Source organism: Haliotis rufescens, unplaced genomic scaffold (assembly GCF_023055435.1).
Source record: "Haliotis rufescens isolate VD_foot unplaced genomic scaffold, xgHalRufe1.0.p SCAF_3, whole genome shotgun sequence".
Lineage (NCBI taxonomy): Eukaryota > Metazoa > Mollusca > Gastropoda > Lepetellida > Haliotidae > Haliotis > Haliotis rufescens.
The window spans coordinates 56,364,114-56,386,384 of record NW_025964001.1 but is presented as its reverse complement, the minus strand read 5'-3'; the positions used below and the strand labels follow the sequence as shown (position 1 = coordinate 56,386,384).

The following is a 22,271-nucleotide window of genomic DNA, read 5'->3' as shown; positions in this document are numbered from 1 at the left end:
TCTGGGAAAGGGACGTTTCCTGACGCGACCGAGTAACTGTCTTTCCCAGGAAATGTTAAGCGACCGAGAAACTGTCTCTCCCGGGAAATGTTAAATTTTTTTTTAAGTGCACAGGTTTGTCTGATGCAATCGGTAATATTAAAAATAGACGACGTGTGAGTGGGACGTTAGTTTTCCAGTCAACTTCAGGCGAGTCGACACGAACATGAGCACCGGTGAGTAAAACCATACAACTTCGTATCAACATTCTCAGGATTTACTCAGTGATATTCTGGGATCGGGTGGTCAGGCGCGCTAACATGGTTGATGCAAACCATCGTATCCGACTTGTGGATTGTCTGGTTAAGACTCGATTATTACAGACCGGCGTCATACAACTGGAATTGCGACGTTAAATCCAACAAAACGAAACTACTGATTTAAATTGAGTTTGGTTTAACGCCGCTTTTAACTGTATTTCAGTTATATCCCAGCATACGTGTCAGCTGAAGGGGTGTAAGGCCAGGGTGACGCAGGGCGTGGGGTGTATAGTGCTGACGCAAACACTGACAAAACCGTACGTTTTGGGATTGTTATTTCAGGAGACATCTACACGTCAGAGAAGAGGGGGGACGACAAAGGAGGGGATGGTACAAAGGAGAAGCCCTTCAAGACAGTTCTCCAGGTAGACTTGATATAAATTTGAATTATTTTCAGATAATTTGAAAGTTAGTGAGTGAATAAGGTTGATAATGTATTTTGTGGGAGGAGAGCCCGACGTGATACAAGTCACTGGACAAAATATCATCCATTCCAAAAAATCCAAAACATGAAATACCACCATTCCAATTGGAAATATGACCATTCCAATATTTGGCAAGGTCATATTTCCAAGCTTGGATTTTTTTTGGATTTGTTTGGATTTGTTTGGATTTGTTTGGAAATGTTTGGATACAACATGTCATAATCATATCTGTTAAACGTTGTACAGCTTTTGACCTGATGTCATATTAGTAATCACATGAAAGAAAATAATTAAGAGTATTTTGGCACTATGTACCACGAAAAGACCAAATCATGAGCAAATTTAACTAAAAGAATTTTTGTCATTTAAAGTGGCTACTCTTTATATTTAATTTCTTATCTTCCTTGTCTATAATCATATGACATTGACTATTAACTTTGAACAATTAAACAAATATTTTGTTTTCCCATACCGACTTACGGTTGTCGTAGAACAAAGACCGTTTCGAGAATATAGTGGGCCTCATTATTATAATTTGAACTAATATACATATGTACATAATAGTACTAGGTATAAATGAATTTTGATAAGTGTTCGTACAAGAATATGAACTTCGAATTATCTCGGAATTATGCGCAACACATAGGGCTGGACATTTTATAATTGTTCTGGAACTATCTGACGGTAATTCAAAACAGGGAACAAGATTTCGTCAAATGAATCATTGAGCCAGGAATGCAACGATTTAAATGCTGACAAAATGAATAAACATATCTGGAACAGAGTAGACTGTTCATGCGGACAATTATATGCTACGTCTATTGCCAATGAAGTTTATCACCCCATGTTATTGCATTTGTTTCATATAAAAGATAGAAGCCAAATAAATGGGACAATTAGTTGTTATGAATTAGCTTTACCTATGTGATATATCACGCAACTAAATGTGAATATGTTTATCAAATAATCAATTACAGTAATTAACCTAGTGTCCACAATTTAATTACGTATTGGGGTACAATATATAATACACATATACACGGAATGATTTCTTATTTTGTCAATTTAATCATAACCCAAATCATACAAATCAAAATGTGAAAGTAATGACTAACTTTACGATGAAGGGTATAAATACTCAATTGTATCTATTAATCCTAATAGTATAACAATAAACCCTGTGTATATACTGAGCATATTTAGATACATCCGGATCTACGACCGCAGCCATATAATCAATCAAGGAAAGTATATTAGATTGAATTACAAATGTGCTATCACTAAAACAAAATTTTCCGTTATCCACGTAAGCCTTAACCTGGGAGAAATAAAGTTCTGTTCTGTTCTGAAGACGCCGTCATGATTAGTTGGCGCCAGTCTAGACTGTCCAATCAACGTGAATATACAAACCGTGATGTTACTTGACCAGTTGATGACACCTGTCAAACTCAAAGTGCCCCTGGTCCCCCACCCACCATGTGTAATACTTTAGCGTACTTGATTGTTTAATTTGCAGTTATATCACTGTTAGGCTGAGTGATGAGAGAATACATTTTGTTGTTTTTTATACGATCGTTTCCATTTTCAACGTGGTAACCTTACAAGAGACTAACTTTTTTATCATGATGAAATGAAACATATTAAAATAATCAGAGGGACTGACGATCGCATTTTTCGCATAAATGTCATGCTCGCATTAATTTCATGATTTACTGAAGATAGATTTGAACATTTCTGAGCAACGATCATGTTTGGGTAAGGGAAGTAATCTTGTCTCCGCTTGCAATTGGATTCAGTTCCGAGATCGCAGCTTGACTGTTCGGTACGGCCGAAAGATCACGGGGCCTCATTTGTCTGTATTCTGCTTATGAGCCGGGATGCGCATGAAACACGGGTGTCAAAACGAATATATTAACCAATTATACGTACGGTCAATAAGCCAGTCCAAGAGACAATACCCTGGTGCTACCACCTTTAGGTGTAATTACGTCGCATGCCCCTGGTTCACGGTTCGTCTGATCTCCCGTCATAAAACCACGATGTTTATTTACCTGGAGCCTCCGACAGCGCCGACTTCCTGTGTACATGTACGTACATGGCAATAAATGGTTTGACAGTTGTTTGACGGAATCAATCAATAATTATTGACACGGTGATGTAATTAAAATTTGTCACTATTCACAACTCCTATTTTTTTTTTCTATTGTTCAGCTGTATTTTCGAACAGTTTTATATGTATAAAAAATCTTCTCTTGTATTTATAAACCAAACCTAAAAACATTATATAAGAACAATTGTGTTTTTAAACCGTAAGTTTTCTATTAAAACAACCATGCAAGTAAGATTTCAACCGTAATATTACTTTAGTCACTCCACAGATTACACATCTTATATCCTGCAAACGCAGCGAATGTAATGCTACTACGTCACAGCTGCCTCGGTAATTAAGGGCTGGAATGTTCTAGTGAAGGCAGTTAGAGCAGACGAATTTCCCCCCTCGCTGTATAAAGGCGGTCGCTAACCATATATGTGTATTTTTCGTGTTTTGGGCTTGATTTGATTGTCCTTTGCTGAAAACAAATGTTCAATTGTGAAAGCAAACCCTTTCCCCATGAACGTAAAAGACAGCTGACTTTGTTTTTGTCTGAAATATCAACGTTGGAGTCGTTTATATATTCGGAAATCCATATTATGGTTAATATTTATAATATAATATGGACAATGGTAAAATTCATTATCACAGTTTAAGTGCTATTCACAAATGTATGTAAATCTACTTCGTAATGAATGAAGCATGGCAATAAATGTATGCATCTGATTCTTCATTTGTTCTATATTCTTTGACGAGAATGAGTTTCGTTAATGATGATTACTCTCACAGATTTTTTGATAAGAGGATAGGACTTTAACTGGAGAATAGTTATGAAAATATATATAAAAGTATAGGCGGTCTGTGCACATGTGGTGAAACTGATACCTCATTGATTTGCTAATCGGGACTTGGAAATCATAGTATGTCATTAAATTGATTTTAGAATATATGGTTTTGACTGTAGTACGTCCTGACATCATAATATTATGTTGTAAACAACTTATCTTATCTTATGTTAAGTAAAACAATGATTGATAACTTCCTGAATTCCAATTGTTCAATGAACAGAATTATTCACAGCTCTGGCGTGAGACAACAATAAATTAGATGTCACCAAAGATTGTCCATTTTATGATCTTAGGCACATGTCGGCGCACTTACATGTGAGCCGTCTAGACGACTGTCTGTTTTGTAATTAAATGGCAGCTGCCATCCAGCCGAATACTTAATCTTGAGACCTATTAGTTGTCTCAGCACTACACAATCAGCAATCTAAAAAACAACAAAAAATCCTCATCCTAACCGACTCCCTCAGTGGACTACAAGCCCTCAAAAATAAAAACACTAAAAACCACCCCAAACTAATAAATCAAATACTCAATAGCTCAAACAACTTAACTAGGGCAGGTAAACAAATAGAGTTCATTTGGACCCCCGCCCACGTAGGACTCTTTGGAAATGAAAAGGCAGATAAAGCAGCAACATTATCCCTTACACTCCCAGAAATAAGCTTAAACTTACCCAGCTCAAAATCAGAAATCAAAAGTCTCACTAAACAAAAAATCAACAAAAAATGGCAAAATATATACCAAAACTTAAATAGCCAAATCAGGAAAGTAATCAAAAAACCCCTAAATAAACCAAAAATACTACACCCATCCAAAAAAATCGACAGAATAATTACTAAACTACAAACAGGCCACACCAAACTAAATAATCACCGTAAAAAGCTAATCTACACACAACAGGAAACTGCCCACACTACAAACAACAAGAAACACCAGAACACGTACTCATTCACTGCACACACTACCAAACACACCGAACAACACTACAGACCACCCTAAATCTTAAAACCACACTTACACTAGAATCAATCCTAAATCCACAAAATAAATTAGAAAAATTCAAAGCCTTTGGTTTATACCTAATTAAAACAGGACTAATTAGTCGCATTTAAACCCCAAATAAAATATTAAAACCAAAACTACCTTATCTAACAACAACCCAACACACACAGCTCCCTTAGTTCGTCACCCACCCACTCTTGGCATTCTTTCAAAATCTCAAAATTTCAAAATTACTATATAAGCAACCCCTAAAGCCCCCCCCCTCCACTAGCCAAACCTAAAATCCTACACCCCTCTAAAAATAATTGACAGATTAATTACAAAACTCCAAACAGGACACACGAACCTAAATAACCACCTAAAACAACTTAAAAGACACACCACAGGCAACTGCCCCCACTGCAAACAACCCGAAACCACAGAACACGCACTCATCCACTGCACCCACTACCAAACACACAGAACCACACTACAAACCACCCTCAATCTAAATAAGGTTCCTACTCTAGATGAAATACTAAACCCTCAAAATAAACTAGAAAACTTCAAGGCCCTAAGCGTATTCCTAATCTAAACAGACCTAATTAAGCGCATCTAAAAACTAATTAATCTACCAATCCAAAATCCAATAAACATACAAACACCCACCTCACCCGGCTCCCTTAGTTCCCTCCTCCACCCACCTCGGCATTAATTCCAAATTTAAAAATTCCAAAAATTCAATATAAGCAACCCCTAATAGCCCCCTCTTGGGGTTGCACACACCACTTTCACCCTTTTCGGAATACACTAAATGGTCCGGCCAGGCCCGTGTGCGAAATACGCTACAGTCGGAAAGCGCACGTTAAATCTTCTATATCAGTCAGTCAGCCCCCCCTCCTGGGTTGCACAAACACACTTTTCCCCTTTTTGGAAACACATTAAATGGCCTGGCCGGGCCCGTGTGCGACATAAGCACGTTAAATCTCCAATATAAGTAAGTAAGTAAGTGTCTTTTCGAGTCAAGTGTGGGTCTCTCTCACACCTTAGGGAGAATGCGACTGTAAAAGCCCCTCGCTAGACAGACAAGTAGTGAATGTTTGGGATAAATTTATTATTTATTATATATAGTTTAAACTCAATAAATAATTCATTGTCTTTTTATTGTTCAAATAACTGATAAAACATATTTTAACTTGTTCCTTCTAACCATATTTCCAAACAATTCCAAACCATTTCAAGTCATTCCAAACATATCCTGTGTTGGAAATATGTTTGGAAATGTTGCCATTCCAATTTTGGATTTTCTGGAAAGATCGATCCTTCCAAGCTTTGGAAAGTTTGGAGTGAGCGATCTTTCCAAAGCATTCCAACGTCCATTCGAAATTGGAATGGACGCTATTTGGTCTTGTTAGTGTTAGACATTACTGTCGTTTATTATCAGACCGCCGTCATATAGCTGGAATGTCGCTCAGTGCGGCGTCACACACACACACACACACACACACACACACACACACACACACACACACACACACACACACACACACACGCATGTCTCAGGTAAGTTAAGTTAATTTAGTCTGTTGTATACAATAAAGAGATGATTATTACCATCGTGTGACAAATGTTCGCATAATATCATTTTATTACGAACATATAATATAATAATATTAATATTATTTTATTAATAATATTTAATATTACTTATATTTACTAACACACTCTGCTTATGATCTCTATGCATCTATATGTAAGCATGTTTGTACCAGATAATAGTCATGTTAATATTTCAGGCTATGCGCCATGTCGGAGGAGAGCCGTTCCCCACGATACACGTGGACGCGCGAGACGAGACGAAATCGACTGAGGTGAATATACTCATACTTATTTACAATCTCATTAAAATCATATCTTAGTTCTCGCTACCGCTAAAGCTATGTTTAGCGGCAGCGAGAAGATCTGATTTTAATGAGATTGATTTATTTATAGATATGATGTTTAACAAAACAATTTTTCTCGTAAATATGAGATAATACAGCTTAATCTACAACGATTATAAAGACACACATACTGTTCAACATGGATACTGATGCTAACTAACAAAAATGGGTACAACTGACAGACACTTCAGTTCCTTAGGATATTAACAAACACACCACATGATAAAAAGGTATGTATAAACAGAATGCAGATCTTAAATAAATATGTGTCATTTCAGGCTTATGACGTCATTTCCAAGTCTCAGTACAAAAAGTGTTTGAAACTTTGGCAGAAGGAGCAAAGCAGCGCAGAAAGCAGATCGACCAGAGAGGTACAGTATTGCTATTGGGCAAATATTAACTCGATTATTAATACTGTATGTTACTAGCACTTAATAGAGACACAGTAAAAAAACTAAAATTGATAAAAAACCAACAACAAGCAAGTAAGATCTAAATTTTTCAGGCAAACATACCCCATCTGACTACGTAGTGCAGAATGTCATCAAATAATTATAAAACAATGGTTAAACTTGCCATTTTACACCAATGTTTCAAAGTAATAAATCAACAAAAGCGAATGTAATTACGTGTACAGTGACTGCTGAGCAAATCTGCAATAAATATTAACTGACCAGGTTTTGAGAAAATCCCTCGAACCTCAGAAACAACTTCCTCGGGCGACACTTGTGTGTTGGGTTGTTGTTAATTATTCAGACATTACCTTGCAAAGCGGTATCTATACTGTAGCATGTGACAAAACACTCGTTGTGCTTGGGAACAGCAGTGTCACCTGCTGCGTCTTCAATTCGTCACCACTCACAACGTATATTTCCGTGACCTTCAAGAAGGCATTGCTATTCGGCAAGTCCAGGAATGGCACGGGTTGGTGGCGAATGTGGATTTTCCGTGAATCTGGAAAAACCCAAATCAGACTGCATTCGCCCCCACCAGCATATTGCCACACACAACACGACGGCATCTTATCCGGTCTAATGAGACACGAGCAGACAATGGCTCGTTCACATCCGCACTGGGTCACCCATTCGTGACCAACTCGTGTTATTCCGGGACATATCTTCTTGCAGGTTACGGAAAGGGGCGAGTGGTGACGAATGTCGTGCCCCATCCGTGGCCATTTTTGCGACCGGGTTCCGCCTTAGCGCAAAGGGGCACACCCAAAACAATTGTCGGGAGTAGTGCACTTTACCGGGCGCATTTTTTCAGATCCAATTAGCGCTGTGGGGGCTCGAACGCGCTTCGCCGGCTCACCGGCTCTGCTAATTAATGCGTTAATTAGCCTACGCTCTACCACTGGACCACAGGCGCTATCACATGTATTCAGTGCTCGTTTAACAGGTCATTAGAATCCCCATTGACATGCATGCGTAATTCAGTAAACAATGAATTGCGCATGCGTGTGACGTCACTGCCCGCTCTCCCATTCATCTTTTCTTGAAACCACACCCGCAATTGTTTATGTCAACATGACCGACCAATGGGATTAACTGGATTATCGCTTGAAAAGGTAAGAATTTATGGCTAACCCTTGCCCAAACCCACTGACCCTAATGACCGAAAAGGGGTTTTGGATCGTAAAGACGTGTAAGTTTCCCTAAGACCGAAAACGGGTGTTGGATCGTAAAGTTGTGTAAGTTTCCCTAAGACCTAGAACGGGTGTTTGATCGTAAAGATGTGTAAGTTTCCCTAGACCGAGAACGGGTGTTTGATTGTAAAGATGTGTAAGTTTCCCTAAGACCGAAAACGGGTGTTGGATCGTGAAGCGAGAGTCACCAGAGCGTGAGGCACGGTAACGGTATAACGAGACAGCGGTGGCACTATAGCGCGGTAATTGAGCGGATGGTAGAGCTCGGGCTGCGCCCGGTAAACTGCATTGTTGCCCAATTGTCAATTCGTTGCGTAATGGTTCACATATATTTCCCCATATATTATATATATTTCAGATGGAATTTAAAGCACATCGGGACGTGCGGAAATATACAGTATGAATGAACACATTTAACTGTGTCTTGGGTATATTTTTAGATGCAAGACATATGTAAAATCAAAAAAAAATTTCTGAGGGATTCTTTGACGAAGTACTTGAAATCATACGCGCATTCTGATTGGTTTGTCGTATTTTCGCACATAACATTCATCGATAGGGGGACGAGTCTTCTTGCAGGTTACGGAAAGGGGCGAGTGGTGACGAATGTGGGTCACCGTGCATTCGTGAACAATTCGTCCCATTCCGCTGCAAGCGGATGTCCTTGTTGTATGTCACGGAAACATGCGAGTGGTGACGAACGAATGCGTGGGGTGTTCTGATCCAGCTCAAAATTGAAATTCAGGTACCTGATTAAGGGATTAGGGCTGGGGGATTATAGTCTGGTAGAATGCCCTACTTATAAGGTTAAGATCACGGTGATGGTCTGTGTCAAAGCATGTTTGTCATTTTCAAAAAGTCATATGTCATATTCTTCTGCATCACATGTGATGAGAACCTGATATCAGTAACATGTCACGGTTACTTACGTTCAATGAATAGTATACCTATATTTTCATTCTCTTTTTTGACAATCTCATTAAAATCAGATCTTAGTTCTCGCTACCGCTAAACAAAGATCTGATGACATCCCTTTATGGGTCATGTCAGACCGACCTTGCGCGAACTTTGACCGACCAATGGAATGACCAATCAGAAGGCAGCTTTCTCGTGCTTTCCGGCACTAATTTCAAATTTGCGTCTTCGCCTCGAAACGTATTTTGACAAATTCTCTATTACAAATTTGAAACCTGAACAAAAGAATATTCTTGAATGACTAATAGATGGTCTAGATTGTATGGATGCAGTCGTTAAACACGAGTTATAGTTTTCGAGGCTGCATGATCAGAAATCACATTCCGACTGTCACTTTCATAATCTGGTAAGCGATGCTCCGATTAGTCGGATGAAAGGTCGTTCTGACGTGACCTGTAATAGAATGTCCTCAGATCTTTGTTTAGCGGTAGCGAGAACTGAGGTCTAATTTTAATGAGATTGCTTTTTTGAATTCCACATGTGGACATCATATTTTTAATTATTTGTTTCAAGAATTTTCGGGAAAGATTTATTCCTTAGACAACGAAAGAAATATTTATTCCTAAAGTTGTTCCTAAGAAACCGTTTTCCCTAACCGGAAGTGTTGTCATTAAACTGGATGTACATGTAACTTTCCTATATATAACGTTAGATGCATGGGACTTTCAGTTTTAATGTAGTGTTGCATTAGACACATGTTTCCCCAAACCGGTAGTGATGTCATTAAACATGAAGTGCAAATAATTTCTTATAATTATGCAGTCAGAGGCAGGGGACTTTCTGTTTTAGAGTAACTTGAAACTCCTTTGAAGGTGTTGCTTCTGGTCTTGTAAGTACTTGAAAATGAATATTTAGTTCGAACCAACAATCATGTTCTGGCATGCCGGAATGCACAGCGACTCTAGTGTGTTGAACTGATGGTTTGACTGTGTTGCAGGCGGAGGACGCGATGCGGACGGAAAGGAACCTGGCAGAAGCCAGAAAGGTGACAATAAAGATGGATGCCAGTCTTCCAAAGCCGAAACAAGTGAGTTAGATCACCGACTAGGTGCCCAGTTCCAAATACCGATACTTCACCACTTTGATAGCAAGAGCATAATGTCAGTTCTTGGCTAAACCCTCGGAGAATACGGTTTGATGTACCCCTCGTATGGGCCTACAACTGGTATTACCGCAATTTGAAAACAGACTGAGATTGAGATGCGAAACTTTTGTTTGTCCCCACATTGCCAAACGAAAATTTGTTTAACGTTTAATCTCTTTGCATCATCTACTTGTAATGTCAACGTTGTTAAAGATTACGCAATACCGTTTCGCTTTAAGGAGTTTGAACTGCTGAGATTATAGAGATCGACGAAATATCTTTTGACATGTCGGCCAGGGATTTGCTTTTAAAATAAACAAAATATATTCCCGAGAAACTGGAAAAAATTGTTTGTTGTCACATTTTACTGAAAATTTTGTTTGCTTAACATGTTGGATATCTTGCAAAAAATCTGCCCTAAAAATGGTTTGAGCACAGGCAAATTATATTTTCAAGCAATGACCTGTCTCAAACAAAACTCAGTCTATGTCATAGGCTTAAACTATTCGTTGCCCCAGCTGTCGAAGATACTGATGCTCTCCCATGTGTTATCTGCATGCACCGTGCTGTTGTCTTCCCTTGTGTATTCCAGTCTGTCTTTGCAGATACGGATAAGAGAGGCTACTCAAAACCGCAATAAAAGGGTCAAAGTTCAAGGATGGGTACATCGCTTGAGGAGGCAAGGTATTATGTGAACAGTGGAAAACAAGATGATTGTATATGATTATCGTAAGGTTCAACTCATTGGCAGAACTTCAGTGTCGGTGGATAGTATCTTTTGTTGTTTAACGCTGCACTCAGCAATATTCCAGCTACATGACGGCGGTCTGTAAATAATCGTGATTGACATCATGAGCATTGATCCACGCGAGCCTGATCACTAGATCCTGTTAGTCGCCTCTTACGACAAGCATGGATTGCTGAAGACCTATTCTACCCCCGATCTTCACGGGTCTGGATATTGAGAACGTTGAGTAAAATGTGTGTAAATAATTAACACTTGTTGCATCTGATAGAATGTGGTGTTAGGTGAGGTGTGGTGAGGTGAGGTGAAGTAAGGTGAAATGGGGTTAAATGATGTGTTCAAGATCATTGCCTTTATACAGCAACGTGCCGGGGATCGAACCACTAACCCGTCCCTCACAGGCCTGGCGCTCTACCGCTAGACCAACCTGACAGAACGTATTTACGAACAGAAAACAATTTGTTCCATTTCAGGAAAGAACTTGATGTTTGTGGTGTTGCGAGATGGAAGTGGGTTCTTGCAGTGCGTGCTACATGACGTACAGGTAAGTACGGCGTACCAGTTAGTGTGGTTTACAGGTGGGTGGACGTACTGCCTACATGACCTACAGGTAAGTTACTAGTTGGTGTGGTATAAAGGTGAAAAGACGTACTGCCTACATGACGTACAGGTGAGTTACTAGTTAGTGTGGTATATAGGTGAAAAGACGTACTGCCTACATGACGTACAGGTGAGTTACTAGTTAGTGTGGTATATAGGTGAAAAGACGTACTGCCAACATGACGTACAGGTATGTTAGTAGTTGGTGTGGTATAAAGGTGAAAAGACGTACTGCCTACATGACGTACAGGTGAGTTACTAGTTAGTGTGGTATATAGGTGAAAAGACGTACTGCCTACATGACGTACAGGTGAGTTACTAGTTAGTGTGGTATAAAGGTGAAAAAACGTACTGCCAACATGACGTACAGGTATGTTAGTAGTTAGTGTGGTTTACAGGTGGGTGGACGTACTGCCTACATGACGTACATGTAAGTTACTAGTTGGTGTGGTATAAAGGTGAAAAGACGTACTGCCTACATGACGTACAGGTGAGTTACTAGTTAGTGTGGTATAAAGGTGAAAAGACGTACTGCCAACATGACGTACAGGTATGTTAGTAGTTGGTGTGGTATATAGGTGAAAAGACGTACTGCCTACATGACGTACAGGTGAGTTACTAGTTAGTGTCACACTGTGTGGTATAGAGGTGAAAAGACGTACTGCCAACATGACGTACAGGTGAGTTACTAGTTAGTGTGGTATAAAGGTGAAAAGACGTACTGCCAACATGACCTACAGGTATGTTAGTAGTTGGTGTGGTATAAAGGTGAAAAGACGTACTGCCTACATGACGTACAGGTGAGTTACTAGTTAGTGTGGTATATAGGTGAAAAGACGTACTGCCTACATGACGTACAGGTGAGTTACTAGTTAGTGTGGTATATAGGTGAAAAGACGTACTGCCTACATGACGTACAGGTGAGTTACTAGTTAGTGTGGTATATAGGTGAAAAGACGTACTGCCTACATGACGTACAGGTGAGTTACTAGTTAGTGTGGTATATAGGTGAAAAGACGTACTGCCTACATGATGTACAGGTGAGTTACTAGTTAGTGTGGTATATAGGTGAAAAGACGTACTGCCAACATGACGTACAGGTATGTTAGAAGTTGGTGTGGTATAAAGGTGAAAAGACGTACTGCCTACATGACGTACATGTAAGTTACTAGCTAGTGTCACACTGTGTGGTATAAAGGTGAAAAGCAGTCAGGAACTATTGAGTAATATTGGTGGTAAACATGGTCTTAAGTTAAGCATACATGGTGCAATGGCTTGTTTAACTGCTACTAGTCATGGTACATTTAAAACCTTGCGTACGTACAGATAAGCATGACGTACCCGTAGACATGCCGCACAGGTAAGCAATACTCAATCACCGAAACCGAGAAGCATGGCGTGCCCGTAGACATGCCGCACAGGTAAGCATGACGTACAGGTAAGCAATACTCAATCACCGATACCGATAAGCATGCCGTCCCCATAGACATGATGCACAGGTAAGCATGACGTACAGGTAAGCAATACTCAATCACCGATACCGATAAGCATGACGTTCCCGTAGACATGCCGGACAGGTAAGCATGCCGTGCAGGTAAGCAATACTCAATCACCGATACCGATAAGCATGACGTTCCCGTAGACATGCCGCACAGATAAGCATGACGTGCAGGTAAGCAATAGTCAATCATCGATACCGATAAGCATGACGTGCCCATAGGCATGCCGCACGGGTAAGCATGACGTACAGGTAAGCAATACTCGATCAATACCTGAGACACCAGACTCCATACACTGTGCGCATGTCATGATAATCATGTTCCGGTAAACAGAACATACTGGTGAAAAAGTGGTATTGGTTTGATTGACGTGCTGATGTATAAACGAATGTGAGAAGGCATGCGTGTTTATTATATGACGTGTATTTCTAGTGTCAGACCTACGAGGCATTGACTTTGGCGACAGAGGCTACCGTTGCTGTGTACGGCGTCATCAAAGAGTTGCCACCTGGAAAGACTGTAAGCATCAAGGGGTACAACTCCACCCATCCTTCATTTTCATGTTACAGATGTAATACAATAACACATGCACACATGCACATGCACACACACGCACACACCGCTTGTCTCTGTTTACTAAACGATCACATCACCTATCAGAGTGCTAGGGCATCCCTGTTGTCGATGACAATTAACACTCTCAATTTGAAGCCTTTCATCACTGTGGTTGAGTGAAAAAGATGAAAACTGGTGATATTGTTGTGTTATCATGATGTAGAGGAATGATATTTTTGACTCGCTTGCTTCCGTAGTGAAGGCAACGTTAAGTGTTCATACACACAAGCATATAAATGATAAGACATCGTGGTCCACACAAGCCACATATCTATTGGTGTTCCCGTTGCAGGCACCTGACAGCCATGAACTTGATGCAGACTATTGGGAGCTGATTGGAACATCCCCGGCAGGGGGCGCTGACAACCTACTGAATGAGGTATGACAACAGACTCTGCTCATAATGTACACTCTTAATCAAACTGAGGTTATACAATATATACTGTAACAAACAAATGAAATAAATCTTTCATAATACCATAGTAAATCTGAAAAATCCTTTGTTTTTGTAACTTCTTTTGAGTAGAATATACCGTATAGTAATATTTACCGATATTCGAGATATATTTGCAGCATAAAAGAAATAGTTTTCAATATTTTTAAAATCAAAGTACCGACAACATCTGTTGAAATACAAATAAAACACAATCATAGCTTTTTCTCTCATTTGTATTGGGATAGGCTTGTCGGTCACATGTTTATCATGAATTTATCTTGTGTTTTTATTATTCATATATTTAATGTGTATAATGTGTGTTATTTATATATGTTTGTTATATGTGTTAATAATATGTTATATGTTTACTGTGTGTTTGTTATTTGTTAATTAAATGTTTTATGTGTTAAATTTCTTTTATGTGTTTATTTCTTTTTTGTTTTTTTATGTGTTTATTTATGTGTTTATTATTTTGTTTATTATTTTTTCACTGTGTAGTGATTATGTGTTTAATAGTGTTATTTATGTGTTTATTAGTGTTTATTGTGTGTTTCTCGCAGGAGGCCCACGTGGACGTGCAGCTGGACAACAGGCATATGATGCTGAGAGGGGAAAACGTGAGTTATACTAATTGGGAATTTATTAACCTTTTGGTTGATATCACACACACACACACACACACACACACACACACACACACACACACACACACACACACACACACACACACACACACACACACACCTAACACACACACACACACACACACACACACACACCTAACACACACACACACACACACCTAACACACACACACACACACACACACACTCCCTTGACCAACTGAATGTCCTGCAAAAAAAGTACTTTGGCTCCTCTTATCTCTTTTAACCAGTGACCCCTACTCCCAACACGAACCACACACATACACATACTTCATCTGTTTCAACACCATTTGCTGTTGTGTTAAGTGTGCACTATTTCAGTTACTCGGCACTATGTTTCAGACGTCTCGGGTGATGAAGATGCGCTCTATCATCATGCAGTGTTTCAGGGACCACTACCAAGATCGGGGCTACTTTGAGGTTGGTAGATCACTGCAGAATCTCAGTGATTATGTTACTTATCGTGTTGCGGACAGACCTGCACAATGAGATCGGCATTCAGTCACAGACAAGATTCATTTCACTGGGAACGTGGAGATTTTACAAACGCTTCCAGCAGTACGGATTTCGCACTCTGTGCCGTGAAGCCCCCATGTCAGTCATCCTATCCTGAACGCAGCAGGTCGTTGCTCGTCGTCTTGACTTCATGTGATACAGGATGCTGTGATATAGATGTCTGACCTCTCACTCTTACACTCCTGTGGGTGAGAATCCCATTTGAGAGTTCGTGATAGGTTAATCCATGGTGATGACCTAAGGTCAGAATATGACGGTCTACTTTCCTGATTATAATTCATTGATATATTTCTCGTGCTTCTGTCGAATACACCTTCGTCTGATTTTAGAGCGTTTAATACTTGTTCTTTGATCTTATCTAGTTAAATTTTTTAGCAATCGCCTTTATAATCCACAGACATGGCTAAAAACGTTTTTTTGTGGAGGGTCACGCAAGGTGTGAGTAAGCAGTAAACCGGTTGACGTCACTCATGTGTTATGTATTAGTGCGCCACTGCGATCATTATGTAGCGGCCATAAATGTTCGAGTCCCATGATGGGATTCGAACCAAGGACCTTCTGATCAGAGGTCGGACGCATTGACCACATGACCAAAGAGGTTAATCACGTCAGCAAACTGACAAGGTAAGGATGTCATCTGTGGGACGACTCCACGCCCTGCTGCATACTCCCCCGTCAACAGAAGGCACGTCCCGGCCGCATAGTAGGGTACTGAGGCTTATTTTGCTCAAAATTAATATGAACGTGCTCAGCCCCACATTGGGCGCCAATGTAGCGACAATAAAATGTCCGAGTCCCGTGATGGGATTCGAACCACGGACCTTCTGATCAGAGGTCGGACGCCTTGTCCACATGACCAAAAAGATGAACCCCGTCAGCAAGCTGACAAGGTAAGGATGTCATCTGTGGGACGACTCCACGCCCTGCTACAATGAGAAAAAACAAAATGTGCATCGATTCGCTCGTTAGATTCGTTTTGAAACTGGGGCGGTCGGGTAGCCTAGTGGTTAAAGCGTTGGCTCGTCACGCCGAAGACCCGGGTTCGATTCCCGACATGGGTACAATGTGTGAAGCCCATTTCTGGTGTCCCCCGCCGTGATATTGCTGGAATATTGCTAAAAGCGGCGTAAAACCATACTCACTCACTCACTCACTCGTTTTGAAACTACTCTTGAAACTAAGATAAATGGTATCTGACAGACACTCGTTTAATAATATCTATCTATTTATCATGCTCCAAATTGGGCCTCCAGCGCTGTATGCCAGTCGTATAAGGCAACTTAATGGATCGGTTAGTCAGTGTTGGTGATTTGGTTGAATGCGAGTCATCAACACCCCGCCATCGTGGATCCCTGCTTATAATATCAATCACTGGTTTGTCTTGTCTCGATTAATGAATGGACGCCGCCATATAGCTGTCATGTGTACTAGTGCGGTGTTCAACAACAAACAAACAAGCTTCTTTGTGGTATTACAGGTGACTCCCCCGACCCTGGTACAGACGCAGGTGGAGGGAGGGTCGACGCTTTTCAAGATCCCCTACTTCGGGGAGGAGGTGCGTGCTGTACAGGCTTGTAAACTTGTTTTTACCTGATGAGACTGAAACTTTCTGATTGTACCGAGAAATGAAAACAAGCATCAAAAGTGTCTTTTGTCATTGTATTAGATGTGCAGATGTGTCTGACTTTGTCACTGCATTAGATGTACATATGTGTCTGACTTTGTCATTGTATTAGATGTACAGATGTGTCTGACTTTGTCATTGTATTAGATGTACAGATGTGTCTGACTTTGTCATTGCATTAGATGTACAGATTTGTCTGACTTTGTCATTGCATTAGATGTACAGATGTGTCTGACTTTGTCATTGCATTAGATGTACAGATTTGTCTGACTTTGTCATTGCATTAGATGTACATATGTGTCTGACTTTGTCATTGTATTAGATGTACAGATGTGTCTGACTTTGTCATTGTATTAGATGTACAGATGTGTCTGACTTTGTCATTGCATTAGATGTACAGATTTGTCTGACTTTGTCATTGCATTAGATGTACAGATGTGTCTGACTTTGTCATTGCATTAGATGTACAGATGTGTCTGACTTTGTCATTGCATTAGATGTACATATGTGTCTGACTTTGTCATTGCATTAGATGTACAGATGTGTCTGACTTTGTCATTGTATTAGATGTACAGATGTGTCTGACTTTGTCATTGTATTAGATGTACAGATGTGTCTGACTTTGTCATTGCATTAGATGTACAGATGTGTCTGACTTTGTCATTGCATTAGATGTACAGATGTGTCTGACTTTGTCATTGTTATACAGAAGATTATATTTTATCAACTCTTCTGCAGTACTTTTATAGCCACCCTACTATTTGCCTGTAGGAATCTCAGGATTAGATTGACCTGATGCAAAGAATAAATCACCCACAGACCAAGTTCTGAATGACAACCAATTTGACCTAATGACCTATGTTTAACAGTGTACAACTTGTATACACCGTTCCAAACAGGCGATGATGTAATGTCATTAAAATGGGTATATGTTTACTTCAGGAGAGTAAATCTTTTTATATTGAAAAAATGTACCAAAATGAGGTAAACCTGAATATAATAAACAAAGGAAATTATGCACAAAATATTTCTTATCTCTGTCGGGCAAAGACTGACACTGCATTGTTCTCCAGGCTTACCTGACCCAGAGTTCCCAGTTATATCTGGAGACATGTCTGCCATCTCTCGGGGACGTCTTCTGTATCGCCCAGTCCTACAGGGCAGAGAACTCCAAGACAAGGCGCCACCTAGCGGAGTGAGTACCAGCTGAGTGTGAGAGTCCAATCATATTCAGCCATCGCTGCACCAGATTTTTACCACAGTGACCTTTTTATGCGAGTGTATCTTACAACGCACCCCTTACCCGAGGCATATCCACATGCCTTTTGTCTTCCTAAGTATTTACAGCACCAAGTCATCATAATAATATATTGTTTCCACATTTCCAGATACACACACATAGAGGGTGAATGTTCCTTTATCGACTTCGATGGCTTGCTTGACCGACTGGAAGACTTGGTGTGCGATGTCGTGGACAGAGTGATGAAGGGCCCTCACGGTCAGATTGTATACGAACTGAACCCAGTAAGTAGCTGACGTTCATATGTCAATAGGTTCATGCTTGACAGACCGCCTCCGTGGTCTTGTGGTAGAGCGTCCGCCCGGAGAGCGGAAGGTCCAGGGTTCGATCCCGGGCCGCGTCATACAAAAAATTGTACTTGTTGTTACCCTGTCTGGCGCTCGGCATTAAGGGGCTAAAACAAGGACTGGTCGGCTCGGAGTCAGTATACTGTGTCTGAGTGGGGTATTCATGTTAAACTGCGGCATGGTATCTCAGTGAGCTAGCACTATAAATCGGCATCAGTCCGGACTAGTACAAGCAGCCACACACACACATACACGTGCATGCACGTCGCTATATAAGTGCAATAATCTTGGACGCGACGTTAAACCCAATTTCACCTCACCTCACCTCATGCTTGACACAACGTAAATGAACGTTTCTGTTCAGTAAGCGCTGTCCCTTAACTTCTCAACATAGAATACAAGCTACATGTGTTTTTTCATTCGTAAAGGACTTCAAGCCGCCAAAGAAGCCATTCCGGAGAATGCAGTACACTGAGGCTCTAACGTACCTCAAGGAACACGACATCAAGAAGGAAGACGGCAGCTTCTATGAGTTCGGAGATGTACGTAACACACATCATTACGTTCGTCTTCGTCTGAAAGCAATCAGAATATTTCAAGGAAGGTATTTAATAAATGCACGAAACAGGGATATAGCAGAGACTTCTTTGTCGTAAGTTTGAACATTTTCACAAGGTACTATGTTCTTTCCACAGGAATCCCAAGTCCTGATTTAATATCGAAAAGTCATTCTTTTTAGTGTCAAACACCGCTCACTATGGTAGTTTCATGGAGAGGGGTGTTTGACAATAAAACCAACTACCCCTCTCTGCGGCACTTCCATTCCTCAGTGTTGAAAACAGGCATACCTCTCTGTTGACAACAGGCAAACCTCAAATATCGACAAGCATGACTCTGTGTTGTCAAAATAGTGTTATACATTTTTAAGTGTGTGTGAATCGGGAACCTGAGCTGCGTACAGAGAGGTATTTATTGTATAAACGGGTTGGGCTGGTGGTGTCTTTGTGCAGAGTTACGCCCCTTACCTGCCAGGATCCGCTGGTTAGATGTATCGATTAAAATTTTTGGTTTGCCGGAACCTTGGTGGAAATTTGGGTTTCCATCAAAGTTGTGGTGATAAAAGTGGCTTTCCTCGACATTTAACTGAGATGCAATAATATAACTGAAATATTGTTCAAAGTTGAGTTAACCCTACTCACCCACTTCATACACGCAACATACCAGGATTTTTCTCCGTAGTATTTCCAGTGCAAGCTATAACCCTTGATGGGGCGGTCGGGTAGCCTTGTGGTTAAAGCGTTCGCTCGTCACGCCGAAGACCCGGGTTCGATTCCCGACATGGGTAAAATGTGTGAAGCCCATTTCTGGTGTCCCCTGCCGTGATATTGCTGGAATATTGCTAAAAGCGGCGTAAAACCATACTCACTCACTCACTCACTATAACCCTTGATCATCTGGTACCCTCTAACCATCCATATTTTAATTAAAAGGAAGCGAGGTAGCCCAGTGGTCCAAGCTATTCTGAGTTCTGTGTGTGGAGTTACACCGATGCTAAAACACTAAATCCGTGTACACCCCCTTTCTCCCATGTTTAGGATATCCCAGAAGCACCCGAGAGGAAGATGACAGACCAGATTAACGAGCCCATCTTCCTGTGTCGCTTCCCAGCTGAGATAAAATCCTTCTACATGCTGCGAAGCCAGGGCGACCCCAGACTCACAGACTCGGTAAGGCCACAGCGGGCGGTAGGGTGGCCAAGTAGTTCAGTCGTTCGCCAGTCACACCGGACACTGTTTCGATTCTAACAGCTGCAGTGATGTGATTGCAGCGAAATGCATTGTCTGAAAGAAATATGTTTCCAGTCATATTTGTGTTTATTTCTTGTTTAAAAAGTTCAGGATTGATTGGGTAAACCAGGTGAGCTGTCAAACTCACCAAAGCTTCCCCACTTAAAAGAGACCTGTTTAATAAATAACATTCCGTCAGCTTATCATGCCATCGGCTGCAAGTGAAATTCGGGCATCAGGAACCTGCATATCTTACGAACGCCTTACACTACTACTTTACTCTTTACCTTTACTCAGGTTGACCTCCTGATGCCCAATGTAGGGGAGATAATCGGTGGGTCCATGAGGATATCCGGTCAGGATGAGCTGGAGGCTGGGTTCAAGAGAGAGGGCATTGACGTCACCCCCTACTACTGGTACATTGACCAGGTGAGACAGCACTCTGGTATTAAGCAATCTATCATCACAGTAATGTAATTGCCTCAGCAATTGGTGAGGAACTTTGGAATGTTTGCTGACCTCACGTGCTGAAAGTTGTATTACAATCAAGATCTTTCTGGTCAGAGCCGAAATTTTCGGCGAATAGCACTGGGGTAAATATGTTCTCAGCACACTGCTGGTCGTACGCGACAACAACATTAGATCGTGTGGTCAGACTGGGTGAAGTGTTTTGATTCCGTGTCATCGTTCCCCGATTGCCTGGATCGTTGCTTAACTTTCATTCACGGGTTTTCCTGATCCAGATTTGATTATTTACAGTAACTCATATGCATCTGTTTCAGAGGAAATACGGAACCTGCCCCCATGGGGGTTACGGTCTGGGTCTGGAGAGATTCCTGTGTTGGCTGCTGAACAGATATCACATCCGGGAAGTCTGTCTGTATCCCAGATTCGTCGGCAGGTGCAGACCTTGAGCGAAGTGACACTGGAGCACAGAAATATGGAGGACACGTTTTACTGCATTCTGTTTGTTTGTGGCAAGTTTGTGTCATTCTGGTAATCAAGACACTGTTTGTAATTTTTAACAGCTTCCTTGATGTTTACATCGGGAAAATACCACCCATTATATTCTTATACATCTCAGACTATTGGTCATCGCTCGCATTTTCCTGGTAACCTACTCGACAAGGCGTCGGTGATTAATTAGTATTTCATTTCAGGAAGGTTTTGATTTTTCCGTTGTTAAATCTTAATCACTTTGATTAAAAAGTGGGTTATTAAAATATCGGCCTAATTTCATAATTTTATTGTGTGTTCAGTCAAGTCTTCCGAATTATCTCAATGAATGCACATCAAATATTTAATCCTTTTTTATACTTTAACTTTATATGTGGTTAAAAACATGTTAGAATATGAAACAAATTAATTTCTTATCAATAGATACTTGCTTAATATACATATATTGCAAAAACAATTGATTAACGCTTTGATTGCTTGGGCTGTGTCAGAATCTGTTTAAACACTGCGGTGTTAAATTATCGCCAGGCGCTCTCAATACAAGTGTTGCCTACATAATGTATTGTGACCCTATTGAATAAACAATAAACATGTTTATATCACAATCAATCTGTGTTTGTTTGTGTGTTTCTGTCAGGTGATAATGGATCGGTCATTTATTACATATGGTGATTGACCTTCACCCCTCCCCAAATCCCTAACACAACAACCCCCTTCACCATGTCCCGGGTTGGATCATTGTTCTCGCCATTGTTTGGTTTCTGGTTTCCCGATTATCTTTCATTTATAACGAGTCGTCGCCGAAACGTTGCTGTGAATTGTGGGCAACAATGTACAGTAACATTCACTCACTCTGAGATGATGGCTCATCGTTCTCTGTATGAAGTGAAAAATAAAAATCGGGCGGTCAGCCTCGGCGACTTGGTGGATGAGTCGTGGGTCATTGCT

General features: G+C 40.7%; 2 protein-coding genes across 2 annotated transcripts in view; one reads left to right on the top strand and one right to left on the bottom strand.

The window, feature by feature from the left end:
* LOC124148733 (L-asparaginase-like) overlaps positions 1-7,654 on the bottom strand; it is a 53,071-nt gene extending 45,417 nt beyond the window's left edge. Inside the window, exon 1 of the mRNA XM_046519990.2 lies at positions 7,352-7,654. The gene's annotated coding sequence lies outside the window, so the exon portion shown is untranslated. The remainder of the gene's footprint in view (positions 1-7,351) is intronic.
* On the top strand, positions 67-21,932 carry LOC124148732 (asparagine--tRNA ligase, cytoplasmic-like). The gene is made up of 18 exons (XM_046519987.2): positions 67-215; positions 582-664; positions 6,442-6,516; positions 6,867-6,959; positions 10,146-10,235; positions 10,898-10,976; positions 11,511-11,581; positions 13,569-13,655; positions 14,044-14,130; positions 14,748-14,804; positions 15,195-15,272; positions 16,846-16,923; positions 18,066-18,187; positions 18,381-18,516; positions 19,008-19,121; positions 20,175-20,306; positions 20,664-20,795; positions 21,149-21,932. The coding sequence occupies exons 1-18, from the start codon at positions 206-208 to the stop codon at positions 21,278-21,280; spliced, it is 1,656 nt and encodes a 551-aa protein (XP_046375943.1). The 5' UTR covers positions 67-205; the 3' UTR covers positions 21,281-21,932.
* The last annotated feature ends 339 nt before the right edge of the window (positions 21,933-22,271 follow it).